Source organism: Schistocerca cancellata, chromosome 12, assembly GCF_023864275.1.
Source record: "Schistocerca cancellata isolate TAMUIC-IGC-003103 chromosome 12, iqSchCanc2.1, whole genome shotgun sequence".
Lineage (NCBI taxonomy): Eukaryota > Metazoa > Arthropoda > Insecta > Orthoptera > Acrididae > Schistocerca > Schistocerca cancellata.
Window position 1 is genome coordinate 148,451,631 of NC_064637.1, and position 21,989 is coordinate 148,473,619.

A 21,989-nucleotide genomic window follows, 5' to 3' on the forward strand; every position below is an offset into this window, starting at 1 on the left:
TATCTCACTAGGGGTAAGATAGATACTGCCTACAGGAAGATTAAAGAGACCTTTGCAGAAAAGAGAACCACTTGTATGAATATCAAGAGCTCAGATGGAAACCCAGTTCTAAGCAAAGAAGGGAAAGCAGAAAGGTGGAAGGAGTATGTAGAGGGTCTATACAAGGTCGATGTACTTGAGGACAATATTATGAAGAATGGAAGAGAATCTAGATTAAGATGAAATGGGAGATACAATATTGCGTGAAAAGTTTGTCAGAGCACTGAAAGACCTGAGTCGAAACAAAGCCCCGGGAGTAGACAACATTCCATTAGAACTACTGACAGCTTTGGGAGAGCCAGTCCTGACAAAACTCACCCATCTGGTGAGCAAGATGAACGAGACAGGCGAAATACCCTCAGACTTCAAGAAGAATATAATAATACCAATCCCAAAGAAAGCAGGGCTGACAGATGTGATAATTACCGAACTATCAGTTTAATAAGTTACAGCTGCAAAATACTATTGCGAATTCTTTACAGACGAATGGAAAAACTGGTAGAAGCCGACCTCGAGAAATAGCAGTTTGGATTCCGTAGAAATGTTGGAACACGCTGAAGCAATACTGACGTTACGACTTATCTTAAAAGATAGATTAAGGAAAGGCAAACCTACGTTTCTAGCATTTGTAGACATAGCTCTGAGCACTATGGGACTTAACATCTGAGGTCATCAGTTCCCTAGAACTTAGAACTACTTAAACCTAACTACTTAAACCTAAGGACAGCACACACATCCATGCCCGAGGCAGGATTCAAGCCTGCGACCGTAGCGGTCTCGCGGTTTCAGACTGAAACACCTAGAACCGCTCGGCCACACCGGCCGTCTCAGCTGACCCCCTAATTGTTTTGATCAGTGTATATAGAGTGCTGGGAAAATGGAAATGTATGCTCACTGTGCTCTGTTAGAACAAATATTCAATTTTAGTGCTGGTTCAAAGTTACACTGTCATTCAGGATAACTTTAGACCAGTCATAAAAAAACCAAAAACAATTTTTCCTATATCTAATACCCAGGGTGAATTAGATCGTGTGAGAAAGAAATCATGTGCCAATAAAAAGTAAAAACTAACAGTTTTAATTCAGTACTGCAGGTTTACTTTGAAATATCAATGTATTTGTATCGACCTGACATTGTTCTACATAAATCATTGTCGCAAGAACATTTCTTCACAGCTAATACAGTTAAAGGATAATCACAAGCCCAGGACTTGTAGACAGTAGAAGAAGAATGGGTATCTCTGAGGGATGAAGTAGTGAAGGCAACAGAAGATCAACTAAGTAAAATGACGAGGGCTAGTAGAAATCCTTGGGTAACAGAAGAAATATTGAATTTAATTGATGATAGGGGAAAATATAAAAATGCAGTAAATGAAGCAGGCAAAAAGGAATACAAACGTCTCAAAAATGAGATCGACAGGAAGTGCAAAATGGCTAACCAGTGATGGCTAGAGGACAAATGTAAGGATGTAAAGGCTTATCTCACTAGGGGTAAGATAGATACTGCCTACAGGAAGATTAAAGAGACCTTTGGAGAGAAGAGAACCACTTGTATGAATATCAAGAGCTCAGATGGAAACCCAGTTCTAACCAAAGAAGGGAAAGCAGAAAGGTGGAAGGAGTATATAGAGGGTCTATACAAGGTCGATGTACTTGAGGGCAGTATTATGGAAATGGAAGAGAATCTAGATGAAGATGAAATGGGAGACACAATACTGCGTGAAGAGTTTGACAGAGCACTGAAAGACCTCAGTCGAAACAAGGCCCCAGGAGTAGACAACATTCTATTAGAACTACTGACGGCCTTGGGAGAGCCAGTCCTGAAAAAACTCTAACATCTGGTGAGCAAGATGTATGAGACAGGTGAAATACCCTCAGACTTCAAAAAGAATATAATAATTCCAATCCCAAAGAAAGCAGGTGTTGACAAATGTGAAAATTACTGAACTATCAGTTTAATAAGTCACGGTGGCAAAATACTAACACGAATTCTTTACAGACGAATGCAAAAACTGATAGAAGCCGACCTCTGGGAAGATCAAGTTTGGATTCCGTAGAAATGTTGGAACACCTGAGGCAATACTGACCCTACGACTTATCTTCGAAGAAAGATTAAGGAAAGGCAAACCTACGTTTCTAGCATTTGTAGACTTAGAGAAAGCTTTTGAGAATGTTGACTGGCATACTCTCTTTCAAATTCTAAAGGTGGCAGGGGTAAAATACAGGGAGCGAAAGGCTATTTACAATTTGTACAGAAACCAGATGGCAGTTATAAGAGTCGAAGGGCATGAAAGGGAAGCAGCAGTTGGGAAGGGAGTGAGACAGGGTTGTAGCCTCTCCTCGATGTTATTCAATCTATATATTGAGCAAGCAGTAAAGGAAACAAAAGAAAAATTCGGAGTAGGTATTAAAATACATGGAGAAGAAATAAAAACTTTGAGGTTCGCCGATGACACTGTAATTCTGTCCGAGACAGCAAAAGACCTGAAAGAGCAGCTGAACGGAACGGATAGTGTCTTGAAAGGAGGGTATAAGATGAACATCAACAAAAGCAAAACGAGGATAATGGAATGTAGTCGAGTTATCTCGGGTGATGCTGAGGGAATTAGATTAGGAAATGAGACACTTAAAGTAGTAAAGGAGTTCTGCTATTTGGGGAGCAAAATAACTGACGATGGTCGAAGTATAGAGGATATAAAATGTAGACTGGCAATGGCAAGGAAAGCGTTTCTGAAGAAGAGAAATTTTTTAACATCGAGTATAGATTTAAGTGTCAGGAAGTCGTTTCTGAGAGTATTTCTATGGAGTGTAGCCACGTATGGACGTGAAATATGGACGATAAATAGTTCGGACAAGAAGAGAATAGAAGATTTCGAAATGTGGTGCTACAGAAGAATGCTGAAGATTAGATGGGTAGATCACATAACTAACGAGGAGGTATTGAGCAGAATTGGGGAGAAGAGGAGTTTGGGGCACAACTTGACAAGAAGAAGGGACCGGTCGGTAGGACATGTTCTGGGGCATCAAGGGATCACAAATTTAGCATTGGAGGGCAGCGTGGAGGGTAAAAATCGTAGAGGGAGACCAAGAGATGAATACACTAAGCAGATTCAGAAGGATGTAGGTTGCAGTAAGTACTGGGAGATGAAGAATCTTGCACAGGATAGAGTAGCATGGAGAGCTGCATCAAACCAGTCTCAGGACTGAAGACCACAACAACAACAACACATATTGGTTGTTAATTTGAGAACTTTCACGTATCTCCACAACGCTGATGACTTCAAGCCAGTGTTTATTCCACCAGCAGCTGTTGATCTTGGAATGGTCGGCAACGTTTGGCGAAAATGGCCCAACAGCAGAATCATCGTACCTCGAAAGAGGTCCACATTATTGCACAAATCTTCCAACGTTCTATCGAGTTCCCCCCCCCCCCCTCCTTCCCGCCCGCCCCCTTCCCTCCCAGCGCTCGTTTGTGTGCCATCGTACACTCATCCCAAATGATCATTATGCACTTTTGTAGAACATTCGACATTTCTGAATTTTTGGAGCTGTTGCACGTCTGTTCATCTATTGCAGTGATTCCCAACCTGGGGGCAACTACCGCCTGAGGGGTAAAATGAGATTTTATGATGGTTAAAGAGCCAAAAGGTTTCATTGTGTTTCAGTCATGAAACTAAATTACTTTTAAAACATCATTGCTATTACCTCAATTTTGTAAAACTTTGATACTGATTATATGAGTTATCTGGAATTACTTTTTCCTCAATTACTAGTATTAGCGCATGACACCACACATTGGAGGTCACAGGCAAATCACACAGACCACCGAGTACACACGTCCTTTGTGCTTTGAACTGTAAATCTAGGAAAGAAAAATGAGACATACACTCAAGAGCCGAAGAAACTGGTACATCTGCCTAATATCGTGCAAGGCACCCGCGTGCGGAAGTGCCACAACACGACGTGGCATGGCCTCGACTAATGTCTGAAGTAACGCTGGAGGAAATTGACACCATGAATACTGCAGCGCTGTCCATAAATCCGTAAGAGTACGAAGGGGGTGGAGATCTCTTCTGAACAGCACGTTGCAAGGCATCCCAGATATGCCCAATAATGTTCATGTCTGGGGAGTTCGGTGGCCAGCGGAAGTGTTTAAACTCAGAAGAGTGTTCCTGGAGTCACACTATAACAATTCTGGATGTGTTGGGTGTCGAATTGTCCTGGTCCAACTACCAAAGTTCGTCGGAGTGAATAATGGGCAAATGGACATGAATGGATGCAGGTGATCAGACAGGATGCATACGTACGTGTCACCTGCCAGAGTCGTATCTAGACGTATCATGGGTCCCATATCACTCCAGCTGCACACGCCCCACACCATTACAGAGCCTCCACCTGCTTGAACAGTCCCCTGCTGACATGCAGCGTCCACTGATTCATGAGGTTGTGTCCATACGCGTGTACATCCATCCGCTCGACACAATTTAATACGGGAGTCGTCCGACCAGGCAACATGTTTCCAGTCATCAAAAGTCCAATGTCGGTGCTCACGGGCCAGGCGAAGCGTAAAGCTTTGTGTCGTGCAGTCATCAAGGCTACACGAGTGGGCCTTCGGCTCCGAAAACTCACATCGATAATGTTCACAAGGTGACACTTGTTGACGGCCCGGAATTAAAATCTGCAGCAATTTTCGGAAGTGTTGCACTTCTGTCACGTTAAACGATTCTCCTCACTCTTCGTTGCCACGGCTGCGGTTACCCTTGACGCTGAATCACAAACAGGAGCGCCTTCGATGGTGTACTCAACGACGAACCTGGGTGCACGAATGGCAAAACGTCATTTTTTCGGATGAATCCAGGTTCTGTTTACAGCATCATGATGGTCGCATCCGTGTTTGGCGACATCGCGATGAACCCACAATTGAAGCGTGTATTCGTCATCGCCGTACTGGCGTATCACCCGGCGTGATGGTATGGGGTGCCACGTCTCGGTCACCTCTTGTTCGTATTGACGGCACTTTGAATAGTGGACGTTACATTTCAGATGTGTTACGACCCGTGGTTCTACCCTTCATTCGATCCCTGCGAAACCCTACATTTCAGCAGGTTAATGCACGACCGCATGTTGCAGGTCCTGTACAAGCCTTTCTGGATACAGAAAATGTTCAACTGCTACCCTGGCCAACACATTCTCCAGATCTCTCACCAACTGAAAACGTCTGGTCAATGGTGGCCGAGCAACTGGCTCGTCACAATACGCCAGTCATTACTTCTGATGAACTGTGGTATCGTGTTGAAGCTGCATGGGCAGCTGTACCTGTACACGCCATCCAAGCTCTGTTTGACTCAATGTCCAGGCGTTAATACGGCCGGAGGTGGTTGTTCTGGGTACTGATTTCTCAGGATCTATGCACCCAAATTGCGTGAAAATGTAATCACATGTCAGTTCTATTATTATATGTTCTACTTCTAACAACGTGGCAGCGATTCCAGGTGATCCTACAGCCAGCGCTATTTGACTTTGAGCACGAGACTTGGGGATTTTCCAAGAACTGTCTTTCATACAAGCCTTGTACTGGGAGTTACCAACTCAACGAAGACAAATCGCCTGAATCGGTGGAGCCATTCTCAAGTGATGATCTTTTATACACGCGGCAAATGAGTTTCAATTATATAGATTAGGGAATCGAATGTACTGTATGTCCTAAATTCATCGCCCCTCTCGTCCATCATCTTATCCTCCCTCTCTCTCTCCCTCTGTACATCTCCTGCCATCTCTCAGTCCACTTCCTCCTCCACCGCCTCCGTGTCCATTTTCGTCTAAATGTTCAGTAGAGTATCGTGCAAAAGACTGTAACACAATATATTACAAAAATATATTGTGTATGTCCAAATGTTCATTTGAGTATGGTGTAAGAATTGGAAGTAAATCGGTCAAAAACTTTTCTAGGTTTTTCGTGACAACGCTTCCCCCTTTATATAGGGTGACTCAGCAGGAAAGGTACATGCTTTGAGACGCGATATTACCGGTGATTCTGAACAAAAAACTTCACATGGACATATGCCCTATTGCGAGTGGTTTCCGAGACAGGACACGATTAATATCACTGTTGTGATTTTCCACGAACAATACGAGACTGGAATAGAAGGGAGAACCGATAGAGGTACTCAAGGTACCCTATGCCACACACCGTCAGGTGGCTTGCGGAGTATGGATGTAGATGCAGATGTACGTTTTTCTTTAATAACTCGAGAACCGCACACTTCAACGAAAACGTCTCAGTACACAAGTAAACTAAATTAAATTCACAACAAAAAAGGGCCTATTTATTTTTTGTCTAGGTCTAACAGTTTGCGCGAAAAGATCGCGAGGATATTGGAAATCGCTGTAGCTTAGGTACTTTTTGTTGGCCAGTTTCAGGTGGTTTTGCGACTTGATAGGCAACAAGAGTCTTGTATCAAAATGTTCGTCTCAACTTCTTCTTAACTACTGTGGTACGTTGTAAATAATGACAATGAATAATACATAAAATAAATAGAAAAACACATTAAAAGTGTTCTGTCTCGGAAACTATTCGGAATAGGGCATATGTCCATATCAAGTTTTTTGTTCAGAATCACTAATGCTATCACCCCTAGTTCACGTACCTTTCCTTCTGACTCACACTATATGTTACATACACACGTATAAATTACATATATTACAAAAGTATGTAGTCTGTCTGTCTATGTCAGTCCGAATCTTAGTTAGAGTATCGTGTAAAAATTTGAAGTAAATAACTCAAGAACTTTTCGAGATTTGTGGCAACTACGCTTCCCCTTTATATGTTACACATATATGTATATATTATATATATTACAAAAATATGTGTCCCCCCCCCCCCTCCACGAACCATGGACCTTGGCGTTGGTGGGGAGGCTTGCGTGCCTCAGCAATACAGATAGCCGTACCGTCGTCCGTCAGCATTTGTGGCACCCACCTGGATGACACTTTTCGCATTTTCAGGTCGTCATGCAGGATTGTGTGCACAGAACCCACAGAAATGCCAACTCTGGAGGCGATCTGTTCAACAGCCATTCTCTCCACTTTCTCGATCGTGTCGTCAGACCGGCTTGTGCGAGCCCGAGGTTGTTTCGGTTTGTTGTCACACGATGTTCTGCCTTCATTAAACTGTCGCACCCACGAACGCACTTTCGACACATCCATAACTCCATCACCACATGTCTCCTTCAACTGTCGGTGAATTTCAATTGGTTTCACACCACGCAAATTCAGAAAACGAATGATTGCACGCTGTTCAAGTAAGGAAAACGTCGCCATTTTAAGTATTTGAAACAGTTCTCATTCTCGCCGGTGGCGGTACAGTTCCATCTGCCGTACGGTACTGCCATCTCTGGGATGTATTGACAATGAACGCGGCCTCATTTTAAAACAATGCGCATTTTTCTATCTCTTTCCAGTCCGGAGAAAAAAAATCGGAGGCCTTAGAACTTGAATGCACCTCGTACAGTAAATATAACTGTCAAACAGATTTTTTTTACTTGTGAAAATATGTGGTGACAGAACAGTCACATCGAATGCAAAGCATTTTTTTTTTCAATTTTATTTTTCATACCAAAAATACCATTACCATCCACAATTACGAAGAAAAAGATCAACCAAATTGACGAGCATTTCTCAAGTGATGATGTTACATAATTGAATTTAATTTCGGGTTTTTCCGGTGGATTTTACAAAAATTTTCTTTCGTACAAACCCCCCCCCCCTCCCCCCCCCCCATGGAGTATCATTACATTGGATAAAATGACTTCAGAACTCAGCGAATATATTACTTCAACAGATTCAATCTTCTTTTGTAATCATGTAGCCATGTAGGTTGCAATGTATTCCAAACACATTTTGACAAAAGAACAAGAGCGGTAAATACACTCCTGGAAATGGAAAAAAGAACACATTGACACCGTTGTGTCAGACCCACCATACTTGCTCCGGACACTGCGAGAGGGCTGTACAAGCAATGATCACACGCACGGCACAGCGGACACACCAGGAACCGCGGTGTTGGCCGTCGAATGGCGCTAGCTGCGCAGCATTTGTGCACCGCCGCCGTCAGTGTCAGCCAGTTTGCCGTGGCATACGGAGCTCCATCGCAGTCTTTAACACTGGTAGCATGCCGCGACAGCGTGGACGAACCGTATGTGCAGTTGACGGACTTTGAGCGAGGGCGTATAGTGGGCATGCGGGAGGCCGGGTGGACGTACCGCCGAATTGCTCAACACGTGGGGCGTGAGGTCTCCACAGTACATCGATGTTGTCGCCAGTGGTCGGCGGAAGGTGCACGTGCCCGTCGACCTGGGACCGGACCGCAGCGACGCACGGATGCACGCCAAGACCGTAGGATCCTACGCAGTGCCGTAGGGGACCGCACCGCCACTTCCCAGCAAATTAGGGACACTGTTGCTCCTGGGGTATCGGCGAGGACCATTCGCAACCGTCTCCACGAAGCTGGGCTACGGTCCCGCACACCGTTAGGCCGTCTTCCGCTCACGCCCCAACATCGTGCAGCCCGCCTCCAGTGGTGTCGCGACAGGCGTGAATGGAGGGACGAATGGAGACGTGTCGTCTTCAGCGATGAGAGTCGCTTCTGCCTCGGTGCCAATGATGGTCGTATGCGTGTTTGGCGCCGTGCACGTGAGCGCCACAATCAGGACTGCATACGACCGAGGCACACAGGGCCAACACCCGGCATCATGGTGTGGGGAGCGATCTCCTACACTGGCCGTACACCACTGGTGATCGTCGAGGGGACACTGAATAGTGCACGGTACATCCAAACCGTCATCGAACCCATCGTTCTACCATTCCTAGACCGGCAAGGGAACTTGCTGTTCCAACAGGACAATGCACGTCCGCATGTATCCCGTGCCACCCAACGTGCTCTAGAAGGTGTAAGTCAACTACCCTGGCCAGCAAGATCTCCGGATCTGTCCCCCATTGAGCATGTTTGGGACTGGATGAAGCGTCGTCTCACGCGGTCTGCACGTCCAGCACGAACGCTGGTCCAACTGAGGCGCCAGGTGGAAATGGCATGGCAAGCCGTTCCAGAGGACTACATCCAGCATCTCTACGATCGTCTCCATGGGAGAATAGCAGCCTGCATTGCTGCGAAAGGTGGATATACACTGTACTAGTGCCGACATTGTGCATGCTCTGTTGCCTGTGTCTATGTGCCTGTGGTTCTGTCAGTGTGATCATGTGATGTATCTGACCCCAGGAATGTGTCAATAAAGTTTCCCCTTCCTGGGACAATGAATTCACGGTGTTCTTATTTCAATTTCCAGGAGTGTAGCTTACGATCTAAACCAATAAATATTTAATTTAAAATAGGCGTCTCATCATTTATTAAGACACATTTTTTACCCTGAACTCCAAAACAGTTACCAAAAACTACTTTAAGCAACACCAAATTTTAACAGTTTGTCGGTAGAGGACCCCAACTCTCCTTTTCTTAACCCTTTCACGTACATAGGACACATTTGTCCCACATATGAATCACCTTACTAATTGGACTATAATTACAGTTGATGTGCTGCAGATGCTCTACTTGAAACAAAGATATTTGTTTTCTTTAATATCGTACATCTTTGGTGGCAACAATTACTGTAACTACCATTAGTCGTCGGTTATTGTTGGTGGTTCTCACTTCGAGCAAACACACAAATTTATTCATTTATTGTGTGGGTATTGTGGTCTCTGCCTTACTGTCAAAGCTTGAAAGTATATTCAAGTAAGTTTCTCTTTTACTTTAGACCATTAGTTTAGAGAATAACTGTATTTCATCAGTGGAAATCTTTATTTTCATTCTTTGGGGCATAGTTGTCCCAATGTACCAGAATGGTAATTTGTGTACTTGTTTTTGAATGTCATGAAATCGTTACTATTACGTAAAAAAACGAGCAGAATGATACTTAAAATTCGGTTGAAAATATATTATCTTTCATTTTATTAAATAAGCGGAAAAAATTTGTACTGGTATAATTTCAAATCTGCTTTTAGGTCATGTGCTCCAGAAAAAGAGAATTTTTCATCACTGATGAAAGTGTTATGCAGATTTTGGAGGCTTGCAGTAGTGATGACGAAGATAATCTGTTACTGGATGAAGAAGATAAAATTTCTCTTGAAGGAGATATGGAAGATGAAAGAGAACATGTTATTATAGAAGATCCTGAAAAAGAAATACGTAGCCCACCTAGCAAAAGAAGGCATACAGACGAAATATCAGAACCAAATGCTGACGTACCTGATTCCCTTCCAGATTTACCAGAACTTAAATGGTCCAGAATTTACCAACCAAGACAGTTCAGTAATAACATGAACCATGAATTTGGGAAAGTGCTTTTCTTTAGTGTAAGTGAAAATCGTGAAATACCACAGCCATTTGAAATTTTTTCTTCCACTATTGGCCTAAAAGATTTGGTGCATCATATATTATTTCGTGAAAGTATTCGGTATGCAGAACAATCAGGCAACGCATTCAGCACAAATGAAGATGCGATCAAGGCATTTCTTGGTATGAGCCTGGTAATGGGGTGCCATGTTTTGCCTACATTTAGAAGCTACTGGGTAACTGAACCCGATTTAGGTGTTCCTTATATAGCTCAGATTATGCCACTACATCGGTTTGAAGAGATTCGAAAGTACTTACATTTTTCCAACATTGCAGACCAGTCAATAAAGAAAGACTGCACATACAAAGTGAGGCCTGTAATTACCCATTTGAACAAAACCTTCCAGGAATCTCTTAGTGCAACTAGGGCTCAATCTGTAGATGAGCATATGATCAGATTCAAAGGACTTAATATTATGCGACAGTATGTCAAAAATAAGCCAGTCAAATGGGGTTTCAAAATGTGGTGCAGATGTGATTGGGAAACTGGCTTCCTATTTGCGTGTGATTTATACACTTGCAAAAAAAAAAAAAAAAAAAAACTCAGGTCCTGCAGTAGGGCTTGGTGAGCCAGTAGTTCTGCAACTGACAAAATCACTATCCCGACTGGGATGTGAAATTTACATAGATAGCTTTTTTAACTCTCCAAATTTGCAGTTGGTTTGCAAAATATCAGATCATGTGGAACAGTGCGCACCAATCGTAAAAACATCCCAAAGACATTCCCTCCAGACAAGGAAATGAAAAGAGGTGATTCATACAGTCTCAGTAGCAATGGTCTGACAATCCTCAAATGGATGGATAACAAGCCAGTTTTTCTACTGACTAATTTTATTTCTCCAAGACCATGTACGACAGTGAAGAGGCGTCAGTCTGGTTCTTCTGAAAAGATCAGTGTTCAGTGTCCTCTTATGATAAGAAAGTATAACAAGTGGATGGGAGGGGTGGATCTTATGGACCAGTAGAAAGTGACTTATGAAATCGACAGGAAGGCAAAGATTAATTATTACCTGAGAATTTTCTTGGATCTTCTTGACATTGGTGTAAACAATCCGTATGTAATATATTCAAAATTGGCAGAAGAATCAGGGTTCAAATCAACACTATCATCCCTAGAGTTCAGACAATGCATTGCGAGAAATCTAATTGGAAATTAGTCAAGTCGACAAAGGAATTTATCAACAGTAGTGAAAACATCAAGAAGGTTGCAGACCACTTGCAATCCAAAGAGTCCAGAGCACCGAATGATAAATTCAGACGTAAGGAAGAGGTGTGTTCATTGTGCTTCAAAGTGTGTTGAAAATCGCACTTAAAATTTGAACAGTGTGTTGTTAATTTACGCTTTACTTCAAGCAGAAACTGTTTTGCAAAATTTCGCATCAAATAGACAACATATACACAGCCTCTGTAATTTTTCGATGTATTAAGTGTAATGTGTTCTGTAACTGTCCTTTAAGGACCACAGGGACAGGTACGTCCCAGGTTTTTTTAGCAGTACAAATAAAAATGTTTGAAATCATAACATATTTGCTTATAAAACCTCCAGTTACCACAGAGATACAAAAATTTTAATCACTAACACTATAGTTTTCTTATGTACCTGAAAGGGTTAAGCCATATTCCATTCCCCCAAACTCCTTCCCCTCCCCCATGCCCCTCCCCCTCTTCACCGACTTCTAGAATCGCCCCGGAACACAACAAAGATAAAAATCGATCATATCTGTCGGCGAGCCATTCTTAATTGATGATGATATAACATGCATGTGGCAATTGACGTTAATTTTCCAGTTTTCCGTTGGATTTTCACTAAAATTTTCTTCCATACAGAACCTCTAAGCCATATTCCATTCCCCCAAACTCCTTCCCCTCCCCATGCCCCTCCCCCTCTTGACCGATTTCTAGAATCGCCCCTGAACACAACATCGAAATAAGTGTCCAAGGAATAGAAAAGCAACTGGAATCACTCAACAGAGGAAAGTCCACTGGACCTGACGGGATACCAATTCGATTCTACACAGAGTACGCGAAAGAACTTGCCCCCCTTCTAACAGCCGTGTACCGCAAATCTCTAGAGGAACGGAAGGTTCCAAATGATTGGAAAAGAGCACAGGTAGTCCCAGTCTTCAAGAAGGGTCGTCGAGCAGATGCGCAAAACTATAGACCTATATCTCTGACGTCGATCTGTTGTAGAATTTTAGAACATGTTTTTTGCTCGAATATCATGTCGTTTTTGGAAACTCAGAATCTACTATGTAGGAATCAACATGGATTCCGGAAACAGCGATCGTGTGAGACCCAGCTCGCTTTATTTGTTCATGAGACCCAGAAAATATTAGATACAGGTAGATGCTATTTTTCTTGACTTCCGGAAGGCGTTCGATACAGTTCCGCACTGTCGCCTGATAAACAAAGTAAGAGCCTACGGAATATCAGACCAGCTGTGTGGCTGGATTGAAGAGTTTTTAGCAAACAGAACACAGCATGTTACTATCAACGGAGAGACGTCTACAGACGTTAAAGTAACCTCTGGTGTGCCACAGGGGAGTGTTATGGGACCATTGCTTTTCACAATATATATAAATGACCTAGTAGATAGTGTCGGAAGTTCCATGCGGCTTTTCGCGGATGATGCTGTAGTATACAGAGAAGTTGCAGCATTAGAAAATTGTAGCGAAATGCAGGAAGATCTGCAGCGGATAGGCACTTGGTGCAGGGAGTGGCAACTGACCCTTAACATAGACAAATGTAATGTATTGCGAATACATAGAAAGAAGGATCCTTTATTGTATGATTATATGATAGCGGAACAAACACTGGTAGCAGTTACTTCTGTAAAATATCTGGGAGTATGCGTGCGGAACGATTTGAAGTGGAATGATCATATAAAATTAATTGTTGGTAAGGCGGGTACCAGGTTGAGATTCATTGGGAGAGTCTTAGAAAATGTAGTCCATCAACAAAGGAGGTGGCTTACAAAACACTCGTTCGACCTATACTTGAGTATTGCTCATCAGTGTGGGATCCGTACCAGATCGGGTTGACGGAGGAGATAGAGAAGATTCAAAGAAGAGCGGCGCGTTTCGTCACAGGGTTATTTGGTAACCGTGATAGCGTTACGGAGATGTTTAACAAACTCAAGTGGCAGACTCTGCAAGAGAGGCGCTCTGCATCGCGGTGTAGCTTGCTGTCCAGGTTTCGAGAGGGTGCTTTTCTGGATGAGGTATCGAATATATTGCTTCCCCCTACTTACACCTCCCGAGGAGATCACGAATGTAAAATTAGAGAGATTAGAGCGCGCACAGAGGCCTTCAGACAGTCGTTCTTCCCGCGAACCATACGCGACTGGAACAGGAAAGGGAGGTAATGACAGTGGCACGTAAAGTGCCCTCCGCCACACACCGTTGGGTGGCTTGCGGAGTATAAATGTAGATGTAGATGTAGAACAAAGACAAAAATCAATCATATTTGTCGGCGAGCCATTCTTAATTGATGATGATATAACATGCATGCGGCAATTGACGTTAATCTCCCAGTTTTCCGTTGGATTTTCACTAAAATTTTCTTCCATACAGAACCTCTTACTGACAATTACGAACACAACAACAACAACAAAAGAAAAATTATCCAAATCGGTCGAGCAGTTCTCAAGTGATGATCTTTCACGCAAGCGGCAAATGATTTTTATTTATACAGATTTCGACAATGTAAAATGGTGCAAGATGTGCGAAATTCTGAAAAAGACGGGGTTAAGCTATAGGGAGGGACGGGCAATATGCAATACGTACAAGATCCAAGACAGAATAATAAGAGTGGACGACTAAGATCGATGTACTCGGATTAAAAAGGATGTAAGACAGGGATGTAATGTTTCACCCCTACTGTTCAATCTGTACATCGAAGAAGCAATGATGGAAATAAAATAAAGATTCAGGAGTGGAATTAAAATTCAAGGTGAAAGGGTATCAATGATACGATTCGCTGATGACATTGCTATCCTGAGTGAAAATGGAGAAGAATTACATGAACTGCTGAATAGAATGAGCAGTCTAATGAGTACAGTATATGGATTAAGAGTAAATCGAAGAAAGACGAAACTAACGAGAAGTAACAGAAATGAGAACAACGAGAAACTGATCATCAGGATTGATGGTCACGAAGTAGATGAAGTTAAAGAATTCTGCTACCTAGGCAGCAAAATAACCAATGACGGACCGCGTAAGGACATGAAGAGCAGACTAGCTCTGGTAAAAAGGGCATTCCTGGCCAAGAGAAGTTTACTGGTAGCAGACATAGGGCTTGATTTAAGGAAGAAATTTCTGACAGTGTATGTGTGGAGTACAGCATTGTATGGTAGTGAAACATGGACTGTGGGAAAACCGGAACAGAAGAGATTCAAAGCATTTGAGATGTGGTGCTACAGGGTAATGTTGAAAATTAGGAGGCCTGATGAGGTAAGGAATGAGGAGGTTCTGCGTGGAATCTGAGAGGAAAGGAATATGTGGAAAACACTGACAAGTAGAAGGGGAGGATAAGTCACAACAAACTAATCCGCAAATACGGCTAAAGATTGTCTACTATCTCACCTGTGGCGGCGAAGAGAACGATGCTCAAGACAAGCGCCTGGTGGAACATCATACTTCGGCTACGTTGGTGGACTGGCCGAACTCTTGTGTTTGCTCGCCCTGCAACGGCGAAGTGCAAACAGAAAATTTCTGAAGCGGCGTAGAAGACAAGAGTTTCTTGTAGCGCTGTAGGTGGAGGATATCTTTCGTAACTAGTTAATCACCACAATAAGGTGTCACACACAATGCAGCACCAGTTGAACGTCCCTTAATGAGGGGTGTCCGATGATAATTCTTCTATATTTAGGTGCGAAACGTGTTACATCTTGCTTCAAATTTTTCCGAAGACACCGTCAGTTCCCTAGGTAAATTAGTGGGCGTGACAAAGTAGCCTAAACACTCACGTCCTAACGCCAAGGCCGTGTTGTCCTCTCAGGGTCACCAGATTGTGGCAAACTGGCTGATAGAGCCGTGCGGCGACTCCAGGAAGTTTATCTTTTTCCGGGTTGGGGCTTAACGACGTATGATTGTCCACCTCGTTAGAAAATAATTACCTACATATTAGCTTAGTGGAGGAGTTCGTAGCGTTTTTCCATAACTTCGATCAACACAACAGATACACATAATAGAGACTAAACTAAACACTCTCCGAACAGGACTTGGAAGGCCCTACGGTACTGACAGGCCGCCATGTCATCCTCAGACCACGGGCGTCGCTGGATACAGATATCTACATCTACGTGATTACTCTGCAATTAACATTTAAGTGCTTGGCAGAGGGTCCAACGAACCACAATCATACTATCTCTCTGCCATTCCACTCGCGAACAGCGCGCGGGAGAAACGAGCACCTAAACCTTTCTGTTCGAGCTCTGATTTCCCTTATTTTATTTTGATGGTCATTCCTACCAATGTAGGTTGGGCTCAACATAATATTTTCGCATTCGGAAGAGAAAGTTGGTGACTGAAATTTCGTAAATAGATCTCGCCGCGACGAAAAACGTCTTTGCTTTAATGACTTCCATCCCAACTCGCGTATCATATCTGCCACACTCTCTCCCCTATTACGTGATAATACATTACGAGCTGGCCTTTTTTGCACCTTTTCGATGTCCTCGGTCAATCCCACCTGGTAAGGATCCCACACCGCGCAGCAATATTCTAACAGAGGACGAACGAGTGTTGTGTAAACCGTCTCTTTAGTGGACTTGTTGCATCTTCTAAGTGTGCTGTCAATGAAACGCAACCTTTGGCTCGCCTTCCCCACAATATTATCTATGTGGTCTTTCCAACTGAAGTTGTTCGTAATTTTAACACCCAGGTACTTAGCTGAATTGACAGTGTTGTGGGCTGGCAGGAGAGCCAACACCGTATTATTAGAGGAAGCCGAAAGGCACGCGTTTTAGCTCACGCAGGCGGGCGTGAGGTCTGGAACAGGACAAGGAAATTAGACTTTAGAAAAAAGGACGTAGCTTGTGGAATACTTAACTTTAATCCATTAATGATGAGCGTCGCTCTTGACGGTACATGATTACAGTATCAATAGTAACTGAATATGGCGCCTTGCTAGGTCGTAGCAAATGACGTAGCTGAAGGCTATGCTAACTATCGTCTCGGCAAATGAGAGCGTATTTTGTCAGTGAACCATCGCTAGCAAAGTCGGTTGTACAACTGGGGCGAGTGCTAGAAAGTCTCTCTAGACCTGCCGTGTGGCGGCGCTCGGTCTGCAATCACTGATAGTGCCGACACGCGGGTCCGACGTATACTAACGGACCGCGGCCGATTTAAAGGCTACCACCTAGCAAGTGTGGTGTCTGGCGGTGACACCACAGAAAGCCTTGAGTATTGTACTATTTATCGAGTAATCGTATTCCAACGGATTTCTTTTGGAACTCATGTGGATCACCTCACACTTTTCGTTATTTAGCGTCAACTGCCACCTGCCACACCATACAGCAATCTTTTCTAAATCGCTTTGCAACTGATACTGGTCTTCGGATGACCTTACTAGACGGTAAATTACAGCATCATCTGCGAACAACCTAAGAGAACTGCTCAGATTGTCACCCAGGTCATTTATATAGATCGGGAACAGCAGAGGTCCCAGGACGCTTCCCTGGGGAACACCGGATATCACTTCAGTTTTACTCGATGATTTGCCGCCTATTACTACGAACTGCGACCTTCCTGACAGGAAATCACGAATCCAGTCGCACAACTGAGACGATACCCCATAGGCCCGCAGCTTGATTAGAAGTCGCTTGTGATGAACGGTGTCAGAAGCTTTCCAGAAATCTAGAGATACGGAATTAACTTGAGATCCCCTGTCGATAGCGGCCATTACTTCGTGCGAATAAAGAGCTAGCTGCGTCGCACAAGAACGATGTTTTCTGAAACCATGCTGATTACGTATCAACAGATCGTTCCCTTCGAGGTGATTCATGATGTTTGAATACAGTATATGCTCCAAAACCCTACTGCAAACCGACGTCAATGATATAGGTCCGTAGTTCGATGGATTACTCCTACTACCCTTCTTAAACACTGGTGCGACCTGCGCAATTTTCCAATCTGTAGGTACAGATCTATCGGTGAGCGATATGGAGGGGCATCTGGTCAGCACACCGCTTTCCCGGCCGGAGCCGCTACTTCTCACTCAAGTAGCTCCTCAGTTTGGCTCACAAAGGCTGAGTGCACCCCGCTTGCCATCAGCGTTCGGCAGACCGGAAGGTCACCCATCCAAGTGCTAGCCCAACCCGACAGCGCTTAACTTCGGTGATCTATCGGGAACCGGTGCTACCACTGCGGCAAGGCCGTTGGCACATAACAGAGACTAGTCTTCAGTATGAGACCTGAGTTTCTCCTGGCGTATACAACTTTCAAATAACTTCCGGGAATTCAGCCAGGTAACACTTTCAGCGACCGCCGATATTTCGGCGGGAGAACACCCCGCCATTTTCAAGGCAAACTGCAACGGACAGGCGGCGTACATGCAAATTTAATACCTCGGTTCTCGGACCGAAGCAGGAAAGATAACACACACACACACACACACACACACACTGAACACTAGTGCCACCAAAGATGACCAAAGTCAGAGCTATCGATAGTGAGACTATGAATTCGCAGGTGAGGCAGCATTGATTCTGTTCCTCTGTTTTTTGACAAGGGAGAGAGCCGGATTCCAAACAGAGTTTAAACAGAAACCTCCATCCCTGTTAACGAGGTTGCTCGCTAATTTAATCTCAACTGCCTCCTTAATCACACTGTCCCAATAGCTGGACGTGCATGCCAATATCTCGGTGTTATTATATAACATGGGGTGACCAGTATCCAAGCAATGTTCGGCAATAGCAGATCTATTTGGCTGCTGTAATCGTGTGTGCCGTTTATGCTCAGTACATCTGTCCTCCACGGTCCTGATAGTTTGACCAATATATGCCATGCCGCAGCTACAAGGGACACGATATATGTCTTTCTAGATATATGTCTTTTCTAGAACATCTGAACTCGATCCACCCGAACATTCGTTTTACGATGGAGGTGGAAGAGGATGGTTGCCTTCCCTTTCTCGACGTGTTGGTTAGGAGGAAGGATGATGGATCATTGGGACATGCAGTCTACAGGAAACGTACTCACACCGACTTGTACTTACAAGCTAATAGTTGTCACCATTCGGCTCAGCGTGAAGGGGTACTTCGTACCTTGGTACACAGGGCACATGTCGTTTCTGACGCTGAGACATTGCCAGCTGAGCTGTCCCATCTTGAAGTTACATTTCGTCAAAATGGTTACAGTGATAGACAGATTGAACGTGCATTGCGCTATCGACCAACTGTACATCAGGTGATTGATGATAATTCTGAGTCAACACCTAAGTCTACTGCGTTCTTGCCTTACGTAGGAAACACGTCCAATAAGATCGGTCGTATTTTACGGAAATACGATGTGAAATGTGTTTTCCGACCTCCATCTAAAATTAGAGCACTTTTGAGTTCCGTTAAGGATGATCTTGGACTGCGTAAGGCGGGTGTATATCGTGTCCCTTGTAGCTGCGGCATGGCATATATTGGTCAAACTATCAGGACCGTGGAGGACAGATGTACTGAGCATAAACGGCACACACGATTACAGCAGCCAAATAGATCTGCTATTGCCGAACATTGCTTGGATGCTGGTCACCCCATGTTATATAATAACACCGAGATATTGGCATGCACGTCCAGCTATTGGGACAGTGTGATTAAGGAGGCAGTTGAGATTAAATTAACGAGCAACCTCGTTAACAGGGATGGAGGTTTCTGTTTAAACTCTGTTTGGAATCCGGCTCTCTCCCTTGTCAAAAAACAGAGGAACAGAGTCAATGCTGCCTCACCTGCGAATTCATAGTCTCACTATCGATAGCTCTGACTTTGGTCATCTTTGGTGGCACTAGTGTTCAGTGTGTGTGTGTGTGTGTGTGTGTGTGTGTGTGTGTGTGTGTGTGTGTGTGTGTGTGTTATCTTTCCTGCTTCAGTCCGAGAACCGAGGTTTTAAATTTGCATGTACGCCGCCTGTCCGTTGCAGTTTGCCTTGAAAATGGCGGGGTGTTCTCCCGCCGAAATATCGGCGGTCGCTGAAAGTGTTACCTGGCTGAATTCCCGGAAGTTATTTGATAGTCTTCAATAATCTATTCTCTTTCACTGTTTACAGCAGTCTGCCAACGCTGGGCTAACTTTCCGATGACGCGACAGTAGAAATCGTGTATCTTTGAAGTGAATAACTCGTCGATCCATATCTGGAGCACGTCTTCATCCGGAAAGGATGATCCTTGTAGGTTGTTCGATAGAGTGCAAAAAATCCGATGGCGCAAGATCAGGTGAATAAGGTATAGTACAGTGTTTTTGTCAGTCTGTCAGAATGGGGGAAGGTGTTTTCGTGGCGTAGTATCACTTCCACAGTCTTCCTGGTCGTTGTTCTTGGATTGCATCTGCAAGACGTCTCAGCTGTTGACAATAAATGTCAGCATCCATCGTTACACCTCGGAGAAGCAATTCCTAGAACGCGACACCGTTGCTGTTCCACCAGATGTATTACCTTTTGTGGATGTGCACAGGACAGACACAATTTCACGTCACCAGTAACGATATAGCATAGGAATGGTCGGTCTTGATCGCGAGCCAATTGATGACGGGCAAGCAGAGATGGACATATGGCCACACGCAGATTTTTGTGTTTTTGGCTTAGAACATACCCATACATCCGATTGCATGCAGATATTGCACGATTGTGGAATGATCACAATTAATCACACTGGTCAGTTTTGAACATTTTTTATTAAATGTTAAGGATAATAAGTTGCCGTCTCTTCATCTAAGAATAGATGATGAATGCAGCTAGCCGCTAACTCTGTGTAATGTCTGTATGGACGTGTATCTGTTGCCTTTAAGATCCCTTCACCTTCACACATAAATCTATACAGTAAAGTAAGGGCCTCCCATTTCTTGGCTGATCCGTGATAAGACAGGCGAAAAGTTAGACTACTGGAGGATTATTAGTATTATCTCTATTTTCATTCGCTCTCTCTCTTTCTCTCCTTTATCTATGTACAGTTTTTAATATAATATTTCATTACGTGAAATCAGCCAAATAGAATCTTTGGTGGAGTCCTTCGTCTTGGTAATCAGCGGCTGGCTTGCTGTAAGAGATCTTTACATTTATTATTACTGTTAAACACTGCAGTCAGTCGGGAGAATCAATCGTTTGGACAATTTGTTCCTTTTACGAAAGATTGCGAATTCCAGATGTGTACGAAGCCTTTTTGGACGATTTAACACAGACTCAGTGATTGCAGGCTCTCTTCGACACAGCTGAAACTTCCCCACTAATTAGAGGGCCAACGTGATCATCAAATGATTCAGAAAAAACTCATTCGTTCATTCACTCCAGAACAAAAAAGTCACAAATCTTATTTATGAAGGAAATTGTGTATTAAATCCATCTCCATTACATATCCAGATCTCCGGTGATTTCACGCCTTAATTATTTTCCTTTTGTAGTCTCTTTCTCTTTAAACAAACCGCTAGCGGCACAAATGTTAATTGGCTCACTTTAGCGAGAAGAAAAGCAGAATATGTATCTCTCAGAAACACGTCAATCCCTCAACAGATACTCCATATGCTGTCCTAGTTACCACTCTCACAACCATGGAGAATGCATATATGCATCTCTGTTATTTCAAAGAATAAACGCCCTAGAAAATACTTTGGCGTCGTCGAGCTGTCGCCGCATATATTACGAGAAAATCAGATCAGATAACTTTTCCAAAGTGAATGAATGTGGATGGTTTGATTGAAAATGATTAATCGGTGCGTGGTAGAGGGTATTTTCTGTGGGGACTTTACAAGTTCTCGACTACACTACTCGAACGGTATCTGAAGTAAGTGATCGTTCGACACGAAAATTAGTCTACTTTGCTTATTTTTATTCCCTTATGTCGTATGGTATTACATTTTGGGGTAACTCTTTCCATTCTAAAAGGATGTTTTTGGCCCAGAAACGGGCGGTTCGTGCAATAAGTGGTGTAAGTTCGCGAACCTCTTGTCGACCCCTGTTCACTAGTCTGGCTATTTTGACATTGCCCTTTCAGTACCTATATTCTTTACTGTCGTTCCTTGTTAACAATATCAGCTTATTCCCAAGAATATGCAGCTTTCATTCAGTTTATACTCAGCAGAAATCCAACCTGCATTTGGATCGGACTTCCTTAACTCTCGTCCAGAAAGGTGTGCAGTATACTGCTGCATCCATTTTCAGTAAGCTACCACAAGAACTGAAAATTCTTAGCAGTAATCCACGCACTTTCAAATTAAAACTGAAGAGTTTCCTCATGAGTCACTCCTATTCAGTTGAGGAGTTCCTTGAAAAATTAAGCTGATTCATGTTGTACTGTTGACTGCGTTT

At 43.5% G+C, this 21,989-nt stretch overlaps 1 protein-coding gene and 1 pseudogene across 1 annotated transcript in view; both read right to left on the reverse strand.

Annotated features, from left to right (window-relative positions):
• LOC126109809 (carbonic anhydrase 1-like) overlaps positions 1 to 15,194 on the reverse strand; it is a 117,735-nt gene extending 102,541 nt beyond the window's left edge. The window contains exon 1 of the mRNA XM_049914869.1: positions 15,069 to 15,194. Coding sequence (XP_049770826.1) covers positions 15,069 to 15,120 — 52 coding nt within the window. The 5' untranslated portion in view covers positions 15,121 to 15,194. The remainder of the gene's footprint in view (positions 1 to 15,068) is intronic.
• A 2,556-nt stretch (positions 15,195 to 17,750) lies between these two features.
• On the reverse strand, positions 17,751 to 17,868 carry LOC126109979 (5S ribosomal RNA; annotated as a pseudogene).
• Positions 17,869 to 21,989: the final 4,121 nt, after the last annotated feature.